The following is a 26,068-nucleotide window of genomic DNA, read 5'->3' on the forward strand; positions in this document are numbered from 1 at the left end:
TGACGTCACGCTCGGCTATAAAACTCTCGGCGCGCGCCTCTCGCGGCGCTGGAGGAGCTCGAGGCTGAGGGCTGCTGGGGAGAGGAGAGCGACGCGGACGCCGGGCCGCGGGCGCGCCTCAGCGATGTTTTACTCAGGGCTCCTCAGCGAGGGCGGCCGCAAGGAAACGGACATGCGGGAGGCCGCGTCGCTGCGGCAGCAGCGCCGGATGAAGCAAGCCGTGCAGTTCATTCATAAGGACTCCGCCGACCTGCTGCCCTTGGACGGCCTCAAGAAGCTGGGCTCGTCCAAGGACACGGTGAGCCCCCCGCAGCCGCGCCACCTGGGGATGCCCGCACGCGGCGACCGGTCACCGTCGCGCCGTGCGGTCTCCCCGGGCCCGCCCTTGGCCGCTTTCACTGAGTCACCCGCCCGGCCTCCGCCCCCGCCTCCGCCCGCCGCTGTCCGCTGTCTCGCTCTCGCTGGCTCGGATTCCTGTCCATCCAGCATCTCCCTGCTTCGCTTTCTGTCGGGATTCCGTCGTAGCTGTCTTTTCTAGCTCGCGCTGCCTTCCGCTTCGTGCCTCTCTCTAGAGTAGGAGACCCTACCCTGCCCTGCCTTCTGGCTCTCTGGTCGCCTTTCCTTCCCGTTATTCTCATTCGTAGTACCGAATTCGATTGCATGGGGCTTGAGCCTCGCTTGGCCGGGCTGCCTGGCCAGTCCAGTGACCCAGACAGAGGTGACTCCTTAATGGGTGTGGGAAGAAGAGGAAGAAGTGGGAAGGGGGGTTTCTTGGCAGTCACCATACCCAGATGATTTTGTTACATCCATTTCCCCCTTTGCCAAGTCTACTTCTCCGTTTGATTTTGGGCTTATCTACCTTGACCTTCTTCTGAGGAGGGAGCGAGAAAAAGGGTCAAATGTGAAGGTTTCTTGAACCGCAGACATCTCTTCATCATTCTCATCCACCTCTACCTCCAAAGAGTGGATACAGGCAGCCAGGCTGCTCCATTTCGCTGGCCAGCTAACGTGTGGAGCTGGAGCTGGCGCAGGCTTTTTTCCTAGCAGGGTCGTTCTTTGCCTTAAGAAGGAGAAACTCCAGGACAGGAGGTCTGGGTTCAAAGACCATGCTGTCCTCTCTAGGAGGGGGGTGGATGGTTCAGGATTGCTAGTTTAAAGAACTGTGCTTGACTCTCATCCTTCAGTCACTGTAGTGGAACTGGGCCAAATATATGTTTAGGTTTGCAGTTTTATCTGGAGTTTTCTTGTAGTTTACTTGTTTTCTTGAATTTCACAATCACGGTATTATCTGGGCAATAGGTTATGAAGCATTGATTAAATGTCTTTTAAATGAGGTAGGTGGTCTGTATAATTTTTTCAGTATTTTTTGAGATTCTGGAATATTTAATTTGGCATTAATTTGGTATGAGAAAGAAAGGTGTCAGCCTGGTTCACTGAAATTGCCATTGCAAGCCCTAGATAGTATGGAAGGTAGAGCTTCTGAATCCACTTCCTTTTTTTTTTTTAACCATGACTAATGACACACAGATTCCAATATCAGATTTGCCCTCCCCCATTATGATAGAGAATAATTTTAGTTATTTTTGAGCAGGGAAAGGCTATCCAGTTATTTTTCTCTGATTTTTTCCAAGGTATGTTACAGGATAGTCAACCTAATTCATACTCACTCAGAATCATGAGTGACTGAAATGCATTCCTGGAAAAAAGATAACTCTCTGTCTTCCCTTCTTTCACTTTAAAGTGGTCTAGATTCATGTAGCAAACCAGGTCTAAATCTTACCTTTAGGCCAAAATAATCCTAGTTCCTAAAAGCTTCAGGAACCAATAAAGAGGGAAGTATTTAAGAAAAGAAGTAAAATGTGGAATGTTTTTCTTGCCCTTATGCTGGATATAAGAAATGATTGACATTTGGTTGTCCTGGGCTGTCGGAGTTCCCTAGCCCTGAGGAACTACCACTCTATCCTGCTTAGCATTCCTTGTATTACTTCATCCTGTGTAGGAAGAATTCTGTCTGCTTTTCTGACTCCAGTCTGTGTCACTCGAGTCACATAGGAGCTGATAGCATAAAACACAGGCAGTCAGTTGGAAGGAGGACGCATCCTCAAGAAGCAAGTTATTGCCACGGATATGATGCATAGCAGTTTACTGTGAGACCTTGAATTAGGATTCACACTTTTTCTCTGAAAAAGAGAGAAATCCATTGCCATGGATTTGATATCCCTCTCTCACTGTTCTCACACTCTTAATGTGAAAATGATTACACAGAAGAGCTAGAACAGGTCACAGAAACCAAGGCAGATTGGGGTAGGGAAAGAAAAGCTGAGTACTGGGGTGAGGTAGCATGATTAAGCTCTCTTGAAACTGATGTTGCTGCCTCAGTACAATCTAAGAAATAACCTTAGAAGTACCCTATCACTTCACTTTATGCCTATGTCTGGTAGTGTAGACAATGACTGAATTTTCTTTCACCGAAGTGAAAATTTGAGCCAAAACTAATTGATAGGTCTGTGGTACAAACCCAATAGAAGAGGAACGAGAAAAAGAGGGAGATGGGGGAAAGAAAAAATTAGGTTTTTGTTGTTGTTGATGGTACAGAAATAGAGGACAACTTAGTTTGAGATTTCTTTTTTTAATTTTTAATGTTTATTTTTTTTTAATTTTTTTTAACATTTATTTTTGAGACAGGGAGAGACAGAGCATGAACGGGGGAGGGTCAGAGAGAGGGAGACACAGAATCTGGAACAGGCTCCAGGCTCTGAGCTGTCAGCACAGAGCCCGACGCGGGGCTAGAACTCACGGACTGCGAGATCATGACCTGAGCCGAAGTCAGCCGCTTAACCAACTGAGCCACCCAGGTGCCCCTTAATGTTTATTTTATTTTTTTTTTTTTAAAGTAATTTTTTTTTCAACGTTTATTTATTTTTGGGACAGAGAGAGACAGAGCATGAACGGGGGAGGGGCAGAGAGAGAGGGAGACACAGAATCGGAAACAGGCTCCAGGCTCTGAGCCATCAGCCCAGAGCCCGACGCGGGGCTCGAACTCACGGACCGCGAGATCGTGACCTGGCTGAAGTCGGACGCTTAACCGACTGCGCCACCCAGGCGCCCCCCTTAATGTTTATTTTTAAGAGAGAGACAGAGAGAGCGTGTGCAAGTAGGGGAGGGGCAGAGAGAGAGGGAGACACAAAATCTGAAACAGGCTCCAGGCTCTGAGCTGTCAGCGCAGAGCTTGACGCAGGGCTTGAACTCACAGACAGTGAGATCATGACCTGAGTCAAAGTCAGACGCTTAACTGACTGAACAACCAGGTGCCCCAGGACAACTTAGTTTGAATTGACTTGGGTTTGTGCCAGTGAGGAGATTGTGGTTTGTTTTCCTCACCCTAGTGACCTATATTAGAATTATACTGTTGGGTTTTATGAATTATCTACCTTTTAACATGCTGTTTCTGAAATATTCACTATTTGATACCAGCCTGCCAACTTTTTTTTTTTTTTTTTTTGGTTTGGCAAAGAGCACCTGTAGGCAATAAAATGTGGTCTTGTTCTCTTGGACCCAGGGAAGTGCCTTTGTCCTATTCCTGTTTATGTGTAGTTGGCTGCGACAGAGTCTGCTGTGGATATAATCTTACTTCTTATGTCTGGTTACCTTATTTTGTTTATCCTTTCATTTTGTGATTTTTTTTTCTGTATTAGATTAAGAACCAAAATCAAAGATATGAATAATATTTTATTTTATCATTTTTTTAAGTTGATGAAGTTGGAGAAAAAAATTTCTACTCTTGGAATTTTGCCTCTTGTAATTTCTTTTGTCTTAGCTACCAGTTTCATAAATGTTCTTTTCATTGAGGTAAGGACTTTTTATTTTTAAAAAGTGTTTGTTTAATTTTGAGAAATAGGGAGAGAGAGAGAGATCTAGAGTGCAAGTGTGTGTTGGGGAGGGGCAGAGAGAGAGAGAGATAAAGAGAGAATCCCAAGCAGGTTTTGCACTGACATTGCAAATCCCAATGCAGTGCTCGATCTCATGGTGATGAGATCATGACCTGAGCCAAAATCAAGAGTTGGATGCTTAACCGACTGAGCCACCCAGGTGCTCCAGGACTTTTTAATTTTTAAAAACAATGCTGTCAAATAGCTGTCTTTCCTACATGATAATATTATTGACCATCAGGTTATATCTTTAGTTTTCCAGCAATAGAAAGAGTTTTTCTTTCCCATCTATGATTGAATCTACTTATAGCCAAATGCTTTAGAAAAACTCACTAGAATTAGGAATGAAGGCTGCAGTAAGGATGGTAGAACACAGCAAAGCCACCTGACCATGAAATCACTAGTCCTATACTCTGAGCAACTGATCTACCTGATCACAGAATGCCATAAGACATCCCTACTGGTATATATTTTGAATCAGAGAACTTTTGGAGCCTTAGAAGAGAAGCATGAAATACCAGTATAACACCAGGATCTGGTGCAAACTGAAGAGTCAGAGCTATGATTGTATCCAATTATAGCAAACATTATTTGAACACTTGCTGTGTTCAGGACACAGTACTAGGTGCTCAGACCACAAAGAAGATAGCAGTTTCTTTCTACAAGAAGTTTATAAATCAGGGGAAGGACAGGATAAATTAATTTAAAACAAGTAAATGTGTAATATATCAAGTAGCAATAAGTGCTATGGAGAAAATAAACCAGGGTAAGGGGAATAGAGAGTACAATGGCCAGGGTAGGGTGGAGTGGAACCTTGTACTTTATACAAGGTGGTCAGGTAAGGCCTCTCCGATAAGATTACATTGTAGAAGATATTGAAGGAAATCAGAGAGCAAAATATCTTGGGAAGGAATGTTTTAGGCAGAAGGAATAGAAAGTACAGAGGCCTGAAGTGTCAGTATGCTTGATGTGACTGAAAAACTATAAGAAAATCATTGCGGTCAGAGCAAAATGAGAAAGTGGGAGGGTGATAGGAGATAACATCAGAGAAATAGTGGGAGACCAAACTACTCAGGACCTTATAGGTCATTGTAGATTTATTTGGCTTTTAATCCGATATGGGAAACCAGTAGAAGACTTTGTACAGAGGGGTGACATGACATGACTTATTTTATAAAAAGATTTCTCAGAGTACTGTGTAGATTAGGCTGATGATGGGCAAGAGTAGAAGCAGGGTGACTGATTAGGAGTTTTGTTATCTAGTAATCCAGGCGAAAGATGAAGGTGGCTCAGAGCAGTGAGAAAGCAGTGAAAGGGACAAGGAAAGATCAGGTTCTTGAAGATAGAACTGACAAGTTTAGTTGATAGATTGGATTAGAGATCTGAAAGAAAGTAGTCAAGAATGACCTTAAGGTTTTTGATCTAGCAGTTGGAAAAATAAAGTTGCCATTTACTGAAATGGCTAAGACTACAGGAAGAGTAGATTAGGGATATGGATTAGGAATCAGGAATTTGATTTTTGAATGAGTTAAGTTTGGGTTATCTCTTAGTTAATCAGGAATCAGGTGTAGTTGTTGAGTAGACAGCTCCATGAGAAGACAAATAACACCATCAGGAAGCCTATGCTTGTTGCCAAGGTGTTATAGTCTATAAGCACTAGAGGAGTTCATGGAAGAAGTGATTACTTTGGCTCAGTGTGGCAATAGTAATGGAGATCAACATCTGATTACAATGTCATCATTTCATAGTGAGTCAACTGACTACAAGATGTTATGGAGAGGAGGCTGCCAGAGTGTGCCCTATAGAACCTCAAAGCAAGAACTTTACAGTTTATCTGGTCCAGTCCCTGCCTGTGTGAATCCTTCCTAACAAAAATGCAGCCTGCCATGGGCACCTGAGAAACTGCTCAGACTAATCCACAAAGCAGATAACAATCAGGAATAGGGATCTTCTCTTTGAAATAACGTGTCCGTGAGCTACACAGAAGGTCTGGAGCAACATAATGGCCTACCTTAGACAGAGCCCCATTTGTTGTTGTTGTTATAGTTGTTGTTGTTGTTGTTTATTTTAGAGAAGAAGAAAGCAAGAGCAGGGGAGAGAGGCAGAGAGAGAAAAAGAGACTCTTAAGCAGGCTCCGTGCTCAGTGCAGAGCCTGATGTGGGGCTCAAACCCGTGACCCTGGGATCATGACCCGAGCCAAAATCAAGAGTTGAATGCTCAACCAACTGAGCCACCCAGGCGCTCCAGTCCCCATGAGTTTTTGAATAAATGTAAACCCACAGACAACTTGTCTATGTTCCCATGGGGGTAGAATGGGTCACATGTTATATATGCAATGAGTAAACAAAGAAGAGAAGGCACAGATACTAGTGCTCTTTTAGATTTCCAAGGCCTGATAGATCTGTATATTCAGCTTGAAATGAGAGTCAATCAGGAGTCCATGTTTATCCACAAATTTTAAATGAGGACTAAATGGAGTAGGATAATTTCATGCCCTTTTAGGGAAAAAAAAAGAATGGTAATCAGTTTCAATTTTAAGCTGAGCATGAGGATTTTAAATATGTATATACATATATATATATATACTTACTAACATTTGAGCACTTACTCTATACCTGATGTAGTGTTAAATGTTCATATGGATCATCTCATTTAATCCTCACCAATGCACTACAAAGTGCTTACTAACTTGAACTCAACTTTGTCTGACTCCAAGGTATGTATTTTATTATTTTTTTTTTATTTTTTATTTTTTTGGAAGGTGGCAGGTTTAATAAGCAAAAAGAACTTACATATGAGGCTTGTCTTGGGCATCAGTAAGACAAGAAGACTCTTGCACCTGCCTACCAAATCTTAAAAGTTTATTGGGAGGCCTTGATTAGGTTCACTTACACATACCGTGAAGGTGTTCTCAACACATCTCTACCTCAACACTGTCTATGTTCTTGGAGCAGCCTCTGGGAGTGGGAAGGGCAAGTGGAATTCACATTCCAAGGATAGGGGTGGGGGTAAGAGCCTTGGATGGTACAGTGCCAGCTCATGGGTCAACCCAGTGATCATATCTTTTCCATGACCTTCCCCAACATTTTATAATAACAAGATAATCCTAATTCCTTTTCCCATCTCTTGTGTCATTGCCAGTATTAATTTCATTTCACCTATACATAAGAGTATATCAGCATCTACTATATAAAAGCATTGTATAAAATCATATGTAATAAAATATATTGTTGCTATTATAATTTTGAAAAAAACTGTTATTTGTTACCTTAATTAAGAATAAAAAAAAGGAAAGGCCTTATTTTAGTTTCACTTATTGCTTTTACAGTACTCTTCCTATCTTTATATAGATCCAAGCTTCTGACATGTCATTTTCCTTCTCTCTAAAAAACTTCTCTAATATTTCTTGCAAGGCACATCACTGGCAACAAATTCCCTTAATTTTTGCTTTTCTGAGATACCTTTATTTATTTTTCACTTTTGTTTGTTTGTTTATTTTGAGAGAGAGAGAGAGAGAGAATGCACAGGTGAACAAGAGCAGAGAGGGGCAGAGAAAGAGGGAGAGAGAGAATCCCAAGCAGTGCACTGCCAGCGCAGAGCCTGATGTGGGGCTCCAACTCAAGAATTGCAAAACCATGACCTGAGCCGAAATCAAGAGTCGGATGCTTAACTGACTGAGCCACCCGGGCTCCTCACTTCTTCACTTTTGAAGGATAATTTGGCAGGTACAGATTTTGAGGTTAGTGGGAGTTTTCTCTCAACACTTTATTAATTTAATTTATTAATTTTATTTTATTTAAAAAAATTTTTTTAAATGTTTATTTTAGAGAGAGACAGAGAGACAGAGCATGAGTGGGGGAGGGGAAGAGAGAGAGGGAGACACAGAATCCAAAGCAGGCTCAGACTCTAAGCTGTCAGCACAGAGACTGACATGGGGCTCGAACTCACAAACCGTGAGATCATGACCTGGGCCGAAGTCAGATATTTAACTGACTGAGCCACGCAGGCGCCCCTAATTTTAATTTTTTAAATATAGTTGACACACAACATTATACTAGTTTCAGGTGTACAACATAGTGATTCAACTTCTCTATAGGTTATGCTATTCTCACCACAAATGTAACTATCATCCATCACTATACAATGCTATTACAGTATCATTGACTATATTGCCTATGCTGTGCCTTTTGTTCCTATGACATATTCATTGTATAACTGGAAGCCTGTATCTCCCACTCCCCTTCACCCATTTTGCTCACCTCTCCCACCCCCTTCCCTCTGGCAACCATCAGTTTGTTCTCTGTATTTATAGGTCTAATTCTATAAAGCATATATTTTAAATACTATTCTAAGCAAGGGTTGGCAAACTTTTTCTATAAAGGACCAGATAGTAACTGTTTTCAGCTTTTTAGTCCAGTCTCTGTCTCAACTACTCAACAATGCTATTGTAGTGCAAAAGCATCCATAGACAGTAAATGAGTGGGGTTGGTTGTGTTTCACTAAACCTTTATTTACAAAAATAGGTATCAGACTGGATTTGGCTTATGGACTGTATTTGCTGACCCCACTTTCAAAGTGGTTCTAGTTGTGGTTCTATTGCTAGCTAGAAACCTTGGGTCTCTCTTCTGGGAATAAAAGCTACAAATGGGAGAGACTTATGTAATTTCAACCCTATTGTCTGGTCTGGTCTATTCTGTGGACCACAGAATTCCATTAGTTTGATTCTGTCTGGCTTCAGTGCAGTATAGGTAAAGGGATTAAGAAAGTGGCCTTAGAAGTTCTTGCTCAAAACATGATTTTGTGGCATTCTGCAGTATAATCTACTTCCTCTCACCTCACTTTTCTTCCCACTCTATAGCCTGATTAGAAGAAGAGATATTTAAGCAGATTGGGTGCCAGATTGGGGAACCTCAGCTATTTCTACCCAGAATACAACACTGCCCACAGAGTGCATTTCCTTCAGAAGCTCCTGATAATAGTGAAGGCAGCACATTTGAGCTTGCTGCTAAGGTTTAGATGCCTAAACCCTGGTTAGGGTTTAGCAGCCACATTTCAGAAACAGGAGAGAACCAGGGACTGCTTAGGTTAGTAGTACCTTGTTGAGGTAAAGCATAAAGCAAGATCCATGTCAGTAGGATGACTGGAGAATTATGTCCAAAGGTCACCAGAGTGCCTGTAGCACCTTTCTAACTAATTACTAATGTGTATCTTGAAGGACTTCAGGAAACTAGAATACAGTTCTTGGAAAGCTAATTTTTCAATAAACATAAAAATAAACCACCTAAGTAAATTTCCTAAGCAATAGTCAAGGAATGGGAAAGTAAATTACGAACTATGTAATGTGTAAGTATTGAAGGGATTCTGAAAGAAAGATCTAGATGATGTTAATCAAGAAAGGCTTTTTGAAGAAGTAAAGAGTAGAGATTTGTTTATTCAGTACTATATCAAGAACTAGGGAATAGCTGTGATCAAGACATTTATGGTCCCTGCTCTTGTGGAATTAACAACCTAGTGGGGAAGTGAAATAGTAAACAAGTAAATAAGCAAAATAATTGTGGATTTATAATTACTATGAAAGAAAGAGTAGGATATGTTAATAACTGAAGAGGTGGGGTACCCACTTTAAATAGTATAGTTGGGGGGGCATCTTTGATGAAATGACATTTGAGTTGAGACTTGAAAAAATGAGAACAAGCTAACTATTTGAAGTGTTAGTGGGAAAACATTGCAGACAGAGGGAATAACAGGTGCAAAGGCATTGGAATGGGGAAGAGTTTTTGAACAAGGAAGTATGGATGAATAAAGGGAGTGTGGCATGTATATGGTCTGTAGATGGAGGTTGGAGCAATGGACAAGAACCAGATGATGCAGAACCACATAGACCATGGTAAGAAGTTTGAATTTTATTCAAAGAACAATAGGAAGCTATTGAAGGGTTTGGAGTAAGGGAATGTATTATCCAACTTATATGTTTAAAAACTCACCCTGGCTGCTATGTAGAGAATGAACTGGAAAAGGATGAAAGAAGAGGCAGAAGATAAGTTAGGAGTTTTTTTGCAGTTCAGATAAGAAGTGATGAACCAACATATAGAAGCAACCTAGAAGCAACCAACATATAGAAGCAACCTATAGAAGTCCATCTGTGGATGAATGGACAAAGAAAATGTAGTATATGTATAATATTCAACCATAAAAAAGTATTAAATCTTAACCATTTGTGACAACATAGATGACTGTGAGGGTCATGCTAAGTGAAATAAGTCAGAGAAATACAAATACCATATGATCTCACTTATACGTGGAATCTAAACAACACAACAAACAAACAAAACAACCAAGGTCATAGATACAGAGAACAGATTGGTGCTTCCTGGAGGTCAGGGGAGCGAAATGGATGAAAGTGGTCAAATGGTACAGACTTCCAGCTATAAAAAAATAAGTCATGGGGATATCATGTCCAGCATGATGACTATAGTTAATACTAGCGTACTGCATATTTGAAAGTTGCTAAGAGGGTAGATATTGAAAGTCCTCATTATAAGGAAAAAAGGGAAAAAATTATAACTATGTATGGTGATGAGCATTAACTAGACTTATTGTGGTGATCATTTTGCAGTATATACAAATATGAAATCATGTCATATACCTATAACTAATATAATGCATGTATAATGTAATTATACCTCAATATTTAAAAATTGCATTGTTGGGGCGCCTGGGTGGCACAGTCGGTTAAGCGTCCGACTTCAGCTCAGGTCACGATCTCGCGGTCCGTGAGTTCGAGCCCCGCGTCAGGCTCCGGGCTGATGGCTCAGAGCCTGGAGCCTGTTTCCGATTCTGTGTCTCCCTCTCTCTCTGGCCCTCCCCCGTTCATGCTCTGTCTCTCTCTGTCCCAAAAATTAATAAACGTTGAAAAAAAAATTTAAAAAAAATGAAAAATAAAAATTGCATTGTTTAAAATAAAACTTAGAGGATGAGGTCAATTAAAGTTACATTGCATTTTTAAGGTCTAACAAGCTTTGAAGGTTTTCTGCAAGTATAGAAGACAAAAAAATGATGATGGCTTGGATTAGATTGGAGGTAGTAAAGATGGGGAGGAGTAGATTAATTCCAGATATGTTTTAGAGAAGGCAACAATGGTACTTTGGGATGGAAGTTTAGGGAAAGGAAAGAATCAAAAATAGATGGGTGTATGGTGGTGCCATTTTACCAAGTTGGTGGAAAGGGAGAGATCCAGAATGTTAAAACTGAACAGGACTTGGAAGCTCAAACAAACTTATTTTATTACTGATGAAGAAAGCAAAGCTTGAGAACAGTAATGCCTACCAAGATTAGTGATTGGCCCAAGATAATATATGACAACTGATCATTTTGCGAAAGTAGAAAGTATTCCTGGAGGAATAAAGATAAGTTGGGAAGGAGGATGAATGGTACTGGAAGATCTTTAATGTTAAATTGAAGATTTTGTGTTTGATATACCTGGCCAGAAAACCTCTGTAGGTTAAGGAGACCATGAAACTAGTCTTTTAGGAGATTTCTTGGATTTAGCAATAACAGTAGAAATGGAGAGGGAAATATAAGGTGTTAAAGAGGTAGCAGAGTTTCACTCACCGAGATAGGGAATAAGGGAGAAAGTTCAGGTTTTGTGGGAAAGATCAGTGCGACAAGTTAAGTTTGAAAGTGCCTGTGGAATGTCTAAGTAGAAAGTTCAAAATGGCAGTTGGATCTATGAGTCTAAAACTCAGAAGTGAGATCTGGGCATGAGACAGCGTCATCATCATAAAGGTAGTAATTTATGCAATCAAAGTAGATAAGGTTGCCCTGAAAGAATATGTAGAGTGAAGAAAGGACCAAAGACAGATTAGTGATTTAAGAAACGAGCAGAGGTAAGGGAACCAGTAAAAGAGATAGATGCCAAATAGAGACAGAAAGGTGGTTTTAGAAGCTAGTGGAGTGTGTCAGGAAAAATGGAGTGGCTGTGTTTTGTTGCAGCATTGTTTCTAATGGCAGACATGTAGAAACAATCTAAATATCCATCAGTAGTTAAATAGTTAAATTGAAGTATATTTGAACCACAAACTCAAATGTCTGCAGAGGATATGCTGTTTTAAAATGCAGAAAATAGGGCAGATGTAAGAGAACAGGTGCCAAGGTGGTTACCTGCCTAAGTTACATTGTTGGTGCCTGTGCATACACGATGCACACACACTTTGGTGTTTGCATGATTGGGCTGATACTGTTGGATAGCTAAATCATCACCCATTCTCAGACCTTTTCTACCTGCATGTCTCCTCTATAGAGATTGGAAAAGCTGAATTCTCTCCCAACTCCCTTTGCAGTTAAGACTGGGCATGTGAATTCTGATCAAGAATATATAGGGAAAATGCTGAGGGAACTTCTGGGAAAACTTTTGCTTTCCTGATGAAAGGGATAGATGGCACATTGTCCCTATATCCTTCCTCACTCCTTGAGGAATATTTATGTGACCATGAGGGGATATCCAAGAGTACAGAGACAGTAGCCCCGAAATTGTTAAACTGCTGAATTATTGCCAACATCTGTCTACCTCCAGACTTCTTGTTATATGAGAAAAAATACACTTCCATTTAAGACATTGTAATTTGGCTTTTCTTGTGTCTGAACATTTTCCTACTATATGGGGTATACTGTTTCATGTAATGTTTGTTTTTATAAAAGATACATTTAAAAATTTAGACTATTCCATGTGTAGGGATCTCTATATATCTAGGTCAATGGTGATATTATTATTTCTTGACTTAATTGATTTTATCATTATCTATTGATTTTCTACCATAATAGGTAAGGGTTTAATTCTCTTACACCTCTTTATTATGTCCACTCTCCTAATATACTAATATTCTGTTAAATAACTGTTTTGGGTCCAATCAGCATTTACTGCTTAGTAAATAAGAAACTGGAACTGTTCATATTATTCACAGCTGGGTCAAATAATGTACTGTATTTCCTTTCTCATACAAATATTTGCTTTTCTCAAAATTAATAGTTGCCAGCTTATTTTTTATGTAAAATTTAAATCTCCAAGTACCTTAAAACTGTAGATGATATACCAGGTTCATCACTTTTTTCTTGGAGACATCCTTCCTGGAGCCCTCCATCCTCTAATTTCATTTTGGACTGGTTGCTCTCAAGGCCTGTTATATATCCTATATCCTAGACTTTTCCTTCAGCATCATTTTCAGAATATCCTTTGCCTCTCTTCTCTACTGGATCCTTTGTTCTTGGACCATATGATTTTTTTCTTTGTTCATTGGTTTCCCTCACTTTAGTGGAGCATGTCCTTCAGTAGTTTCTTAAAGATTCATGGGAAATATCTTTCCTGAGTTTTGATTGATAGTTTGGCTAGGTTAGGAAACTATGCACTGTCAAATTTTTAAAAAGTATTATTCCATTGTCTTTTAGCTTCTCTAGTTGTCCCAATGCCATTTTGGTTCCAAATCCTTTGTATTTGGATCATCTTTTTCTCTTTGGAAGATTTTGCAATCTGTGTCACCCATAATATTCCACAAATTCATAGTGTTGTGAAATTTTGTTGTGGGCCTTTCTACTCTTGTTAGATGAGGCTCTATGTGGATTTTTTCAATCTTTAAATCCATATCCTTCAGCTCTGGCTTAGTATGGTACTCCATCCTCACCCTTAGCTGTTCTAGAAATCTGACAGTACATAATTTCTAAGCCTAGATAAACTATTAACCAGACAGAGTTTTTTTGATTTACTATTTAAAAAAGAATAAACTTTTGGCATACTTCCCATTTGTCTGGGCCAAGTGGGAGTTTTATGAAGCCTTTATACTGATCTATTTCCAACCCTCTAACTGTAGAGGTTCTAATACCTCTAACTCCTCAGCCTTTTCAGAGTTTTAGTTTGAGTAGGAAAACTGCTTTTACAGCTAGACCCCAAAAATATAATAGCTCAAACATAATAGTTTATTTTTTCTTAAGTAACAGTACTAGTAGAAAGGTCAGCAAGACAGTCTTCTTCCATATAGTCATTTAGGGACCTAGACTGACAGTGGCTCTTCTGTCTTTAACATGTCACCTGTAAAGGTTGCCTGGGTGGCTCAGTCAGTTGAGTGTCTGACTTCAGCTCAGGTCATGATCTTGCTCATGGGTTTGAGCCCTGCATCGGCCTCTGTGCTGACAGCTCAGAGCCTGGAGCCTGCTTCAGATTCTGTGTCTCCCTCTCTGTCTGCCCCTCCACTGCCCATGTTCTGTCTGTCTCTCTCTCTCTCTCAAATACACATTAAAAAATTTTTTTTGAATGTGACCTCTAAGAAGGTTATCTTAAGGATCATTTTCATTCCAACCAGTCAGAAGAGAAAAAGAATGGAGGAATGTGCACAGGATATTTTTATGGATCAGGTCTAAAGTGGTACATGTCGCTTCTCCTCACATTCTGTTGGCTAGAAGTCAGTCATATGGCCATGCCTAACTACAAGGAAGTTGTACTGCACAAGAGAACATGGATTTTGATGAACAACTGGCAGTCTTTGCCACTCTAGCATTGTATGGAGTGGAATGGTGTGAAGCTTTCTTTAGTCTAGGTCAGTTACCACTTTTCTGTTTGCTTCTCAGATTCCACAATCTTGTCTCTTTTTGTCTCTTCTTTTTTGTTATTGTTGTTTCCTGTATATTGTTCTTTTTGTTCTTATAGGTTTAGGCCTTTCTTATTCCTTGACTATTATTTTAGTGCAATTTTGGTTGGGAGCACAGGTAAATATGCAGTTGCATGTCATTTAAAACCTGTAGGCAGGGGCGCCTGGGTGGCACAGTCGGTTAAGCGTCCGACTTCAACCAGGTCACGATCTCACGGTCCGTGAGTTCGAGCCCCGCGTCGGGCTCTGGGCTGATGGCTCAGAGCCTGGAGCCTGTTTCCGATTCTGTGTCTCCCTCTCTCTCTGCCCCTCGCCCGTTCATGCTCTGTCTCTCTCTGTCCCAAAAATAAATAAACGTTGAAAAAAAAAATAAATTAAAAAAAAAAAAAACCTGTAGGCATAATAAAATGACCACAGAAAACTATTTCTGAGGTTCATGTGGGTTTATTGGCTGTGAATTTTCAACTCCTAAACTATATTATGAATACTTTTAGTTATGAAATTGAACAAAGAGAATTATATGTATGACATAGAAAAATGTCTTTCAAATATTAAACAAAAGTAGAAAATGTTAGAACTGTGTTATAGTATGATCTTATTTTTGTATGTGTTTGTATATGTACTAAAATGTTTGGAAGGATATACTTCTAAATTTAATGGTGGTTATTTGTAGAGAGTGGGACTGAGGAATGGTTGAGTTGAGGGACACTCCCTTTTGATTTTATATATTTCAGTGATACTTGAATTTTTTCACTGAGCATGTATTGTGTTTGAACCTTTTTTGGTTACTAAAGAAAAGAACACATAAATTGTCAGCAGGGTCAAATGCCCCAGAGAACTCAAGGAAAAACGAAGGCTGGAAAATATCTACCAGATTTGGAAATTAGGAGATTATTATTGGTGTTGAGGGATCAGAAGTAATCTCAGTGAAGAAAATATAGGATATCAGGAAATAGACATAGTGATTTGGGGCTTCTTTAAAAATAGACTATTCAGTGGGGCGCCTGGGTGGCTCAGTCAGTTAAGCTTCCACATCTTCATTTTAGCTCAAGTCATGATCTCATGGTTCATGGGATCAAGCCCTGTGTTGGGCTCCATGCTGACAGTGCAGAATCTGCTTGAGATTCTCTCTCTCTCTCTCTCTCTCTCTCTCTCTCTCTCTCTCTTAAAATAAATAATTAAACTTAAAAAAAATAGACTATTCAAGACAAGGGTGTGATTAGAGGAGGATGTTGAATTGAGGGTCTGAGGTTATGTGGAGTTTTCTCCCCAATATATGAGCACTTTGAGTATGTTTTATAACCTGTGGAGGAAGGATTCTATATGGAGGGAGGAAAATTCAGAAGAGCAATGACTTCAAGGAAAATAATTTCAGAATTTTCCTCATCTGTCCAGTGATGATTAGACTCCTTTGCAAGATTAGGAGTAGTGAGGTAAAGCCATGTTCAGCAAGACTGATGTAGAAGGAAAGCCCCAAACTTTCAGTGAGCAGGCCTTTTGTTAAATGGCCTTTGAATCCCTTCTAGTCTTCAGTTCTACAAAGGTAGTTTATCTGAGTTGGTTCTGCTGAGCATGGACTTGATCGAAGCAAACACCCTGCTTTAATATGACTTGAGCTAGGAATCCAGGCTTATTAGTGAGAGAGATAAGAATGAAGAATTTCTGTTTCTTTTGAGGAGCAAAGCATTTTCCAGTGTCACATCAGGAAATCTGACAGAGTTAGCACTTCCTCTAGCTCCTTATCAAGTTAAGAAGCTCTTATTTTCTTTTTGAGTGCCTCTCTCTCTCTCTGTCTCTCTCTCTGTCTCTCTGTCTCTCTCCTTTTCCCAAGGATACTAATTTAGAATCTGTTTTGCCAAGAGTCTGTGTATTTTGGGAATCCATTTCTTCACCTCACCAGGGTTACAGTGAGTCATGGCTCTGACTCCATTCTTCCTCAGAAATTGTAAGGTGGTAGATAATTAAGACCTTATCCAGTTTTAACCCCTTTCTTGGGAAAATTCTAGGCTCTAGGCTTCTAAGAGTGATCCTCTTCACCCTAAAATTGGAGAGGCACCTGGTATGTGTTATATAGAAACTTGGGAGTTAGACTCTTTCCTCTGAGAGATTTTAAATATTGTAAACTGAGGATAAGATTCTTGTGTATAGAAATTACTCAGGTCAAATGAGTTCTTATCAAGAGGTAACCTATATTTTCTACAGGCCACTTTGTGTAGAAAGAGCAGAGCATGGATATGGCTGCCCTATGAACTCTCCAAACAGAATTTCTGTCAAAGAGCAGACTTGAATTCACATTCCTCATTCTGCCTCCTAATATTAGGTATCCTGGCATAGATATAAGGTCTTATTAAGTCTCCTGTTTCTTGGTCAGTCGCTTCCCCTTTTACACTCCCACTTTTTGGCGCATTGGAGAGAGAGAGAGTGGATAACAAGCATCTAACAAGGTGCATCTTGAGGTCCAGAGGATGTCAGTAAGGATTAGTCATATGGGTTCTGCCAGGTTCCAAAGTGTCTCCTGAGAGGGTTGCTCAGCAGGTGTGGATTCCTCTCTTCCTGCCCCAACCACCCCATGAGTTGCCTAGCCCACAGGACAATCAGGTCACGAAGGCATATGAATACTGGGTCCAAAAGATGAGACTGTAAGGGAGTGAGACTTGAAATAAAAGTGGGCAGGGACATCTGGGTGGCTCAGTCGTTGAGCGTCTGACTTCAGCTCAGGTCATGATCTCACATTTGTGGGTTTGAGCCCCATTTTGGGCTCTGGGCTGACAGCTTGGAGCCTGGAGCCTGCCTCGAATTCTGTGTCTACCCCTCTCTCTGTCCCTCCCCCACTCGCTCTCTGTCTCTCAAAAATAAATAAACATTAAAAAATTTTTTAAAAAAGAAATAGAAGTGAGCAGAGCTTCTGACAACCAGTACTGGGTAGGTTTCTTTGGTCTGTGAGAATGAGCTGCCTCATCTGTAAATTACCTGGGAGGATACATTTCTTCCACATAGACTAAGGTCACTTTAGCCCTTGTAAGGGAAGGGAAGGCAGTAGGCCTTCCAAATCACAAGGGTCCCTCAGTTCTCTTTAGCCATAGAATATTCACTGGCCCTATCCACATTTTCCAATGTCCCACCTTGCTCTTTAATTCATTCAGAGTGGCCTACTGCAAATTGATTCATAGTATCTGCTCTGATAATACCAGTGAAGTCTCTACCTGAAGGAAGAATAAATAAGAAGCAAAGGTAGAGCGCAGTTATGTGAGGTTCCTTCATTACTTCTGTGGGACCTGGGGGACAATGGGAAAGGGGGGAAATGACCTGTCACTAAGATGCCTCTGCTTTCTATTCCTCAAGCAACCTCATAACATTCTGCAGAGGCGCCTCATGGAAACCAACCTGTCTAAACTTCGAAGCAGCCGTGTTCCTTGGGCCTCCAAGACCAACAAACTGAATCAGGCTAAGTCTGAGGGACTAAAGAAGTCTGATGATGATGACATGATTTTGGTTTCTTGCCAGGTAATATTCTGAGAGTAGTTTTTCCAGGGTTTTCTGGAATAGGATTTGGGCCCATTGTGATCCCCATAGTGGGGCCCTCTCCTCCAAACTATAGAGTGTGGGTCTTATCATGGACTCACCATAAGTGAGTTTTACAGGAAGCATATGCAGCATTTTTATGCATGTATATCTTTATGGGAAAAAGGACCAAAGCTTTCATCATATTTGCAAGAATGCATAATACACACACACACACACACACACACACACACACACACACACACACACACTTAAAATTAAGAGCTACTTGGTGTATAGAACTATAAACACACAAAATTCTTTGGGATCCTCTGTCAGCTCTAGATTCAGCAGGAAAAAAGCTCCTAAAGGAGATTCTGCCATGGATAAAGATGAGACATTACCAGCCCATAATGGTGAGATGCTCTCCAGCCCTGCCTTTCATATGACATCTGCTTGCTCCCTTCCCTTTTGCTTCTCTAGCTTCTGCTGAACAGTATGTTTCCTCTCCACAGTGTGCTGGAAAGGATGTGAAAGCCTTGGTTGACACAGGCTGTCAATATAATCTCATCTCTTCAGCCTGTGTGGATAGACTGGGGTAAGTAGCCACTTGTACTGTGTGGGAATCAGATGCTAAGGCACTCTTTTCCTGAATCTATTTTGAGGTTAGAGATGGTGAGGGTCTCTACCAAGGCTCCAAGAGAAGTGTGCAGAGTTCAACTAGTCAGCTGGAATTAGTCCTTAGTAGAGGGGGCATGGTAGATTCCCAGGCACGTGGGAGAAATCAGTGAGCCAGGAAAGCCTCAGGTTTTCCATCAACTCCCACCTATTAATTTCTGAGCAAAGACTTTGAGGGTCTATAATGAGAGAGTGTGAGATCCTTGGTTCATTGTTTGCCATGGCCTGATTCTGATATGTGCCCTGCCAGGACAACAGATTAGAAGGAGCTGTCCTGTTGGTATATCCCAGATGAGTAAAAGCAGGGATGCACTTTATCTTAGCTTACTCAGTGTACTTCTGGAAGCCATACTGCCTGTCCCAAGAAGATAGAACTTAGAATAGGATGGCTATTGCTGCTGGGCCTGAACCATCGTAGGTGTGATTAGCTAGCTGTTTCTTAGTGCCTTTCCTCTCTGTAAAGAGCACGTAAAATCAAATCTTACTGCTTCTCCAGCTGGGGATTGGGTGTGAAGCAGATACTTCATATATTGAATGTCTTTGGTTATTTAACAGCTAGAATTGGGTTCTTCCTCTTCTGGTCAGAGAAAGTCCTTTTGTATCTTTCCTCCTTTTCAGTCAATGGGTACTTTTATTTCTTTCCTTCTTCCTTCTCTTTCCTCCTAAGTAGTAGGGGGGCCCTAGGGTCTAGCCCAGAAATGGAAGAATCAATCCAATGTCATTTTCTATTTTTCTAGCCCTCAGTACAGCAAATCATTCCCAGCTCAAATATCTTTATTGAAACAATCACTAGTGTAGATAAAATGGTCCATTCTAAGCTACTTTCAAGATGTTCATATTCTTAGGTGGGACTGGAACAAAGCTTGGTTTGTATAGTTAGTGACCTCTGCCACCTGATCTGTTCCTTCTTGTTTCTACCCTGTCCTCACCCTCACCACCATTGTAACTCTCTGAAGCTGGCTCTGTGGGATTTGTACACTGATATTTAGGCTGGTGGGAGGAGCCCAGGACACAAGTGCTCCTGTGGGAAGAATCCTGAGCTTTTTTATGTGGTGAAGAAGTGAAATACAGTGCAACATGATGGTTCCAGAAAGACTAATAATGTCCTGATGCATAATTAGGCACCAGTCTGCCATGGTTCCAGCAGAATTAATAACCATCTGTAAAACTGCAGTTATTTTTCTTTTGGATGAGCTATAACACCAAAAGAGAGGAAATGGAGTAATGCAGAAGTATTGGCACAGAAAGTCCATAATTAAGTTTTTATCCACCAACCCATAATAGCTTGGGTGCTAGCTGTTCCAATCAGCTTATATAACTGTGTAAAACCTGGGTGCTGTTCCTTTCCTTTCTCCCCTGCAGAGACAAGTTAAATTAATTATGAATTTCTCCATGATATTCCTTGCTGATATCAATATCAATGTGATTACCAAATAAGTACCAGCATCCACTAACCTTATATCCTAAGACTGATGAGGATAAACTGCCCTCTCTGAGGGCAGTTAGCTGTTAACTAAGTTGCCTTGCATATAAGTGGGGATTTTAGGATGCAGAATAGGATTTTCTGAGTGTATCAACTTTCATTTACACCAATGCAGATAGTGACATAGCTTTTTGAGAACAGCAGCTAAATCTTTCAGTTTTTGTATCCCCTGGCATAGATAGGACAAAATTCTGAAACAAGAAGTATAGGCTTTCTAGCACTTTTTTTTTTTTTTTTTTTTGGTAAATTAAACCCAGGAAAGCCTGGAAAATTACACCTGGGGGCCAGAAGGTAGAAATTGCCAGATTTTATCAAAAACCTCTGCCAACGGGATTCTGATAGTTTCCTCTCTGATGCAGACTCAAGGAGCATGTCAGGTCTCACAAGCATGAAGGAGAGAAACTTTCTCTACCCCGGCATCTGAAAGTAGTGGGCCAGATTGAGCACCTGGTGATCACACTGGGTTCCCTCCGTCTGGACTGTCCAGCAGCTGTGGTTGGTGAGTAGAATTGAAAGTGGGACCTATGGACCCCTTTTGTAAACCCTCTCCCTTCTTCCACCAAACCCTTGTGAGGTCTCATGCCTGTAAATAACTGACTTCTTCAAAATCCCAGGTTTCCACTTTTTCTGTACTATAGACTTGTCCCAATTTTTACTCTCCAAAGTACCAGATGGACTCTGAGCTACATTCAAGACATGTTGAGAATCACTAAGAAAAAGGAGTGTGTAATTCAGGATAAAAAAATTTAAGGGTAAGAAAATAGACATTTTTGTGTGCCAGTGAAGATGGTTCCTGAAAGCTTTCCCTGAGCTATTGGAGGTAGAAGGCAAGATCCTCTTACTCCTTTGCCATAAATCACTTTCTACTACCTCTTGTACTTTCCCTTATGTAGTCTCCTCTACACTACTGTAAATCCTGAGTTTTGTCTAAAGGCCTTTGGCTTTTAGAGTTTTTTTTTTCAATATATGAAATTTATTGTCAAATTGGTTTCCACACAACACCCAGTGCTCATCCCAAAAGGTGCCCTCCTCAATACCCATCACCCACCCTCCCCTCCCTCCCACCCCCCATCAACCCTCAGTTTGTTCTCAGTTTTTAAGAGTCTCTTATGCTTTGGCTCTCTCCCACTCTAACCTCATTTTTTTTTCCTTCCCCTCCCCCATGGGTTTCTGTTAAGTTTCTCAGGATCCACATAAGAGTGAAAACATATGGTATCTGTCTTTCTCTGTATGGCTTATTTCACTTAGCATCACACTCTCCAGTTCCATCCACGTTGCTACAAAGGGCCATATTTCGTTCTTTCTCATTGCCATGTAGTACTCCATTGTGTATATAAACCACAATTTCTTTATCCATTCATCAGTTGATGGACATTTAGGCTCTTTCCATAATTTGGCTATTGTTGAGAGTGCTGCTATAAACATTGGGGTACAAGTGCCCCTCTTCATCAGCACTCCTGTATCCCTTGGGTAAATGGCTTTTAGAGTTTTAAAGACCTAGGTTTGAATCTTGGCTCTATCATCTTTTAACTGTAATGATCTGGGAAAATTATTTAATATAATAAATGCTCAACAGATGTTTATTGGATGGATGGATGGATGATTAGATGGAACCCAATAGTGATAAGGCTGACTTCTAAACCAGAATGGCAATAGTTGAATCTTACTTTTTTTTTTAGAGGACAATGAGAAAAACTTGTCCCTTGGTCTCCAGACTCTCCGATCCCTTAAGGTAGGGTTGATTTTATTTTCCCTTTGATACTTACTCTCTGGGTGTAGGGGGTGGGGGGGATCCTTTTGCACTGACAGTAGGATTATTGACAGTGCCCAGTGATTCTCCTTTGTTTTCAGTGCATAATAAATTTGGATAAGCACCGACTGATCATGGGGAAGACAGACAAGGAAGAAATCCCTTTTGTGGAGACAGTTTCCTTGAATGAAGACAAGTAAGTGCCCAAATGAGTCAGGTCAAGTAAAATCCACTTGTCATTAGGTGGAGGGTTCTCATACAGGATATTGGGTTGTGTTTGGTCTTCAGTCTTGCCATAAGTACATTCACCCCTAACCCCTAGAGTTCACCATCCCACAAAACTCTTTAGCCCATATTCTGGAATGAGTAGTAATGATACTGGTGGGGAAATTAAGTAGCTTTTAAACTAAAATTGTACTTGCCTTCAACCTAACTTCTTTGAATTTGGTATCATTTCTTCTATTTCTTTCTCATTTCAGCACTTCAGAAGCATAACTACAGACTGCAGCATGTCTGCACGTATGCATACATACCAGGTTGACAGATTGAGAAACCTGGGTTTGAACCAAATGCTGTAGCAACTTGCTGTGGACCAAGTCCTTTCCTCTGATAGAAGCTCCAGGGGCTCCTTCCCACCCAGACCTCTCTAGACTTTAGTCTGTGCTTAGAGATCTTATCTGGTTATAGCCATTGTTTTTTACTCCTCTGATCACTTAATTTATAGACCTTTTGACACTGCCAGGTCTCACTTGTGGCCTACTTCTCTGCTTCTTCCAGGAATTTGCTTTTATTAGTCAGGTATAGGGGCTGTCAGGTTCTATTTCTCTATAGATACACTTGCTTCTTTTCCTGTAGCTAAAATGTATAATAAACAGGAACCTGACCTTTATCTCCTTTCAGCTGTTTCAAAGAGGTGCAGGATACCTAGGTCTCAGAATTAGAATTTCTTCTAATTCATTCGTTGATTTATCAAGTACAAATTTATCTGAAAGGGCCAAGAGAGATCATCTAGTTAAACCCTTTTATTTAAAGGTCCAGAGAGGCAAGTGAATTGTCTAAGCTCTTATACTAAGTCAGTGGCAGAGGAACCTAGAGACTCAGACTTGACAAGCCAAGACTATGTTCATTCTCCCATTCTGCTACTTTTGTCTTCAGGCCTTGAGAGGAGAATGAAGAGGTGGGGGGTTGTAAAAACGCAGGGTAGGGGAAGAATCTGCTTTGGGGATGGGTGCCAGGAGGATCTGAGTAGCCCTCCCTCCTGTGTGCTAAGTCTACTAAAAGTCTCTGCACCCAGTTGTCACATATAGGGCCTTATTTTGGTGCCTAAAAACTGAGGGTACAAAGATGAATGAGATGGTCTCTCACTGTGAACTTCTTAGAGGGGAGAAGGGGGAAAGGAGCCACAGACATAAGAACATTAATCACTTTCTGAGATGGAATTGAAGGCTATGTTAAATAATCAGGGGATCACTATTAGACATTGATACCTCCAAGATCCAGTCATTATTTCTGCCCAGTCTATTATTTGTCTGCCATGGACTCAAGTAGCTGGTATCATGAATAGGGAAAGGAGATGCAAAAAACCTGAAGAGGTCCAGAATAGAAGGAAATACTAGGTAGAATAAGTTGGTGGAAACTCCTACCTATAGAAACCTTTCTGGGGTGGTGGTCAGGAATGAAACTTCCAGGCAGGAAACTGAGGGTTGGGAAGCTCTTCAGCTTTGCTCTATTTTAAGGAAAGAGGCAGGGTAGGAGCTGGCAGTGTTAAGGACAACTTTTTCTGACTGCCCAATGTCCCCTGCCTCTTCTCAAAACATTGGAGGTCACAGGGGTATCTTGAAGCTTTTTTGTTGGGGTGTCAGCTTAGGCACACAGATACCTATAATGGAATCTCCCCTTCAATTTGGTCATAAAAGTACTTGGAGAAGTCAGAAAAATACTCAGCTATATCTTTTTAAGAGATTCCCAACTCTATCCTTGCTTCATGGAAGTAGTTTCCAGCGCATTTAACAGATCCCATGTTGAACTTTGCCAGGTCCCACCTATAATCTCATCTAGTGTTCAGTTACTGCCTCTACCAAACAACTTTTTGGAACTGTGAATGTTTTTAGGCTTATAGAAGCTCCCTAAAGACTAGGAACTTGGTGACTCCCACTTGAACAGCTAGGCAGCCATAGTACAGCCTAGGTCACCCCAAGGCTCCCCTTCTTATCAGCCTCTATAGCGGAAGCAAGATGGAAAACTAAGCACAGCCACAGCAGAGGAGGCCATGCCTGAACTTCAGCAGGGGTGATCCCAGTTTACCAGCCTTCAGTGCCCCCTCCAAATTTACCACATTTTTTCCTGGGGTGAGGGAGACCTGTGCCTTTCCACTGAGGCCTCTCCACTCTCTTGCCCTACCTATCATGGCATCACTTTGGCCTGCTCTTTACCCTAAGGCTGGGTTGAAATACTTCACCCCTTCCTTCCCAGGTTGAAAATTCCACTCCAAGCCTTGACTCTTGGCTACTCGACAGGCATATTGTAAGTTCCTTCACCTGGTTTATCCTTATTTGGATTCCTGGTGGACCAAGTGAGGCCAGAAATTCTTAGGTGTTAGAAAGATGTGACTGATTCTGACAAATTGAGTTGAGGATTATGTGGTGTCAGAGGAATGATCAGATGGCCTTTAGTGATCTTTCTGGCCTCTGAAAATTAATGATTTTCCAATTTTGGAATAGAAACAATTGGGATGATCCAAGCTTAGGATATCATAACCTCATTCAATGCAGTCAGATCATTTGAATTCACTAACCAAATAATTGTGCTTTAAACCTCAGGCTTTATAGAAGTACCTAAAAATGTCTAAAGACAATTATGGGAAGTCTTGAACTTCATTAATCTTTAAATGCTGCCAAGTTTATTATTCTGGTAGCCCATATCTCTCTGGTATTCATGAGGGAGCACCTGATCTACTTTTTGGGAGCTGGCAAGGTAAAAAAGTAAAGTTATTCTCCCCAGAATTCCCTACAATATTCTCTCTGGCACCTCTGATTCAGGATGTGAGAAGAAAGTGTCTACCCAGGTCAGAGTTCTCAAGACAGGCAGTAGCAGGCATTAACCCTGCAGAACTAGTACCCCCCTCATTTCTTATTAGATCTCCATCTCAAGTACAAGAAGTTTGAAAAATATTGTTTTTGTTATTTGGTATATCTATGCCTGAGTTATTTGAGGAACAAATGTTTTCTGACTTTTCTATTTCCTTGCCCTGCACAGACCCCATCTGGTAAGATTTTCTATTCCTTAGCTCAAAGTGTCTGTAGAATGGAATGCTTATTGTGTCAGCTGCCCTGACTCTTGTGTAATAGAAGCATCCTTCCAGGCTGGAGACATGGAGGAGATGAACTGGATTTTTCCCTCCTTCTGTTGCCAAGCCTCTACATTGGCACTTTACCTGCTCAGTGTTTATGGCTGTGTTGGGTTTATTTGTGAGATTGATGTAACAATAAAGTGAAATCTTCCCCTCTGTGTGCTTGTCTGACAAAGTCTCTGTGTCAGGGCCCCTGGAAGGTGAGGGAGCCCAGGCACAGCCTAATTGCATCAGTGTTTCTCTCATAGGGTCTTCTGAACACAAGGCTTTGAGGTCCTCATTTTTCCATTGCTACTGGTCCTTTGGCAGTCTCTTACTGGCTGTATGTCCTTGGGAAAATTAGTGACCCTCTCTGAGCTTGGTTTTGTAATTTTTAAAACATATTTATTAATAGTATTTGCTACACAGTATCAAATGTAAAGTGGTTGTTATATAGCTGTCCCTTAAAGATTTAGCTGCATGTGAGAATAATCTTTCATGGTGGGTCAGCAGTGTGTAAGAGAGTAATTCTTCCAGAAAGGGAAATATTATTTAGTTAAAATAAATAGCACAGGTTTGGGAAGGGGAAATATTATTGAATGAGCCTTAATATATATTAAGTTAAAGCCATTGTCTAAATGACATTTCAAATAAATGCATTTTACAGATGATATAAACTCTTAAGCATTAATATTTTAATATTTAAACAGTATGATTAAAGAATCAGCAAGAAACATTTTTTAACTATGACAGTGGTTATCACAA

The 26,068-nt window shown here is 40.8% G+C and overlaps 1 protein-coding gene across 1 annotated transcript; it reads left to right on the forward strand.

The window, feature by feature from the left end:
* Window positions 1–32: 32 nt before the first annotated feature.
* NRIP3 (nuclear receptor interacting protein 3) lies at window positions 33–25,482 on the forward strand. Its single transcript, XM_025928740.2, has 7 exons — window positions 33–298; window positions 17,906–18,067; window positions 18,580–18,662; window positions 20,585–20,724; window positions 21,905–21,957; window positions 22,077–22,171; window positions 22,455–25,482. Exons 1-7 carry the CDS (start codon window positions 125–127, stop codon window positions 22,468–22,470), a joined length of 723 nt encoding a protein of 240 aa, XP_025784525.2. The 5' UTR covers window positions 33–124; the 3' UTR covers window positions 22,471–25,482.
* Window positions 25,483–26,068: the final 586 nt, after the last annotated feature.

The sequence above is a fragment of the Puma concolor genome, chromosome D1, assembly GCF_028749965.1.
Source record: "Puma concolor isolate L17-30 chromosome D1, mPumCon1.1.hap2, whole genome shotgun sequence".
NCBI lineage: Eukaryota > Metazoa > Chordata > Mammalia > Carnivora > Felidae > Puma > Puma concolor.

Excerpts from the sequence above, each read along its gene's own strand:
- NRIP3 (XM_025928740.2), top strand. The coding sequence starts at position 125 with ATGTTTTACTCAGGGCTCCTCAGCGAGGGCGGCCGCAAGGAAACGGAC. Across the intron at positions 299-17,905 it reads TGGGCTCGTCCAAGGACACG|CAACCTCATAACATTCTGCA; the intron begins GTGAGCCCCCCG and ends CTATTCCTCAAG. Across the intron at positions 21,958-22,076 it reads AGACTCTCCGATCCCTTAAG|TGCATAATAAATTTGGATAA; the intron begins GTAGGGTTGATT and ends CTTTGTTTTCAG.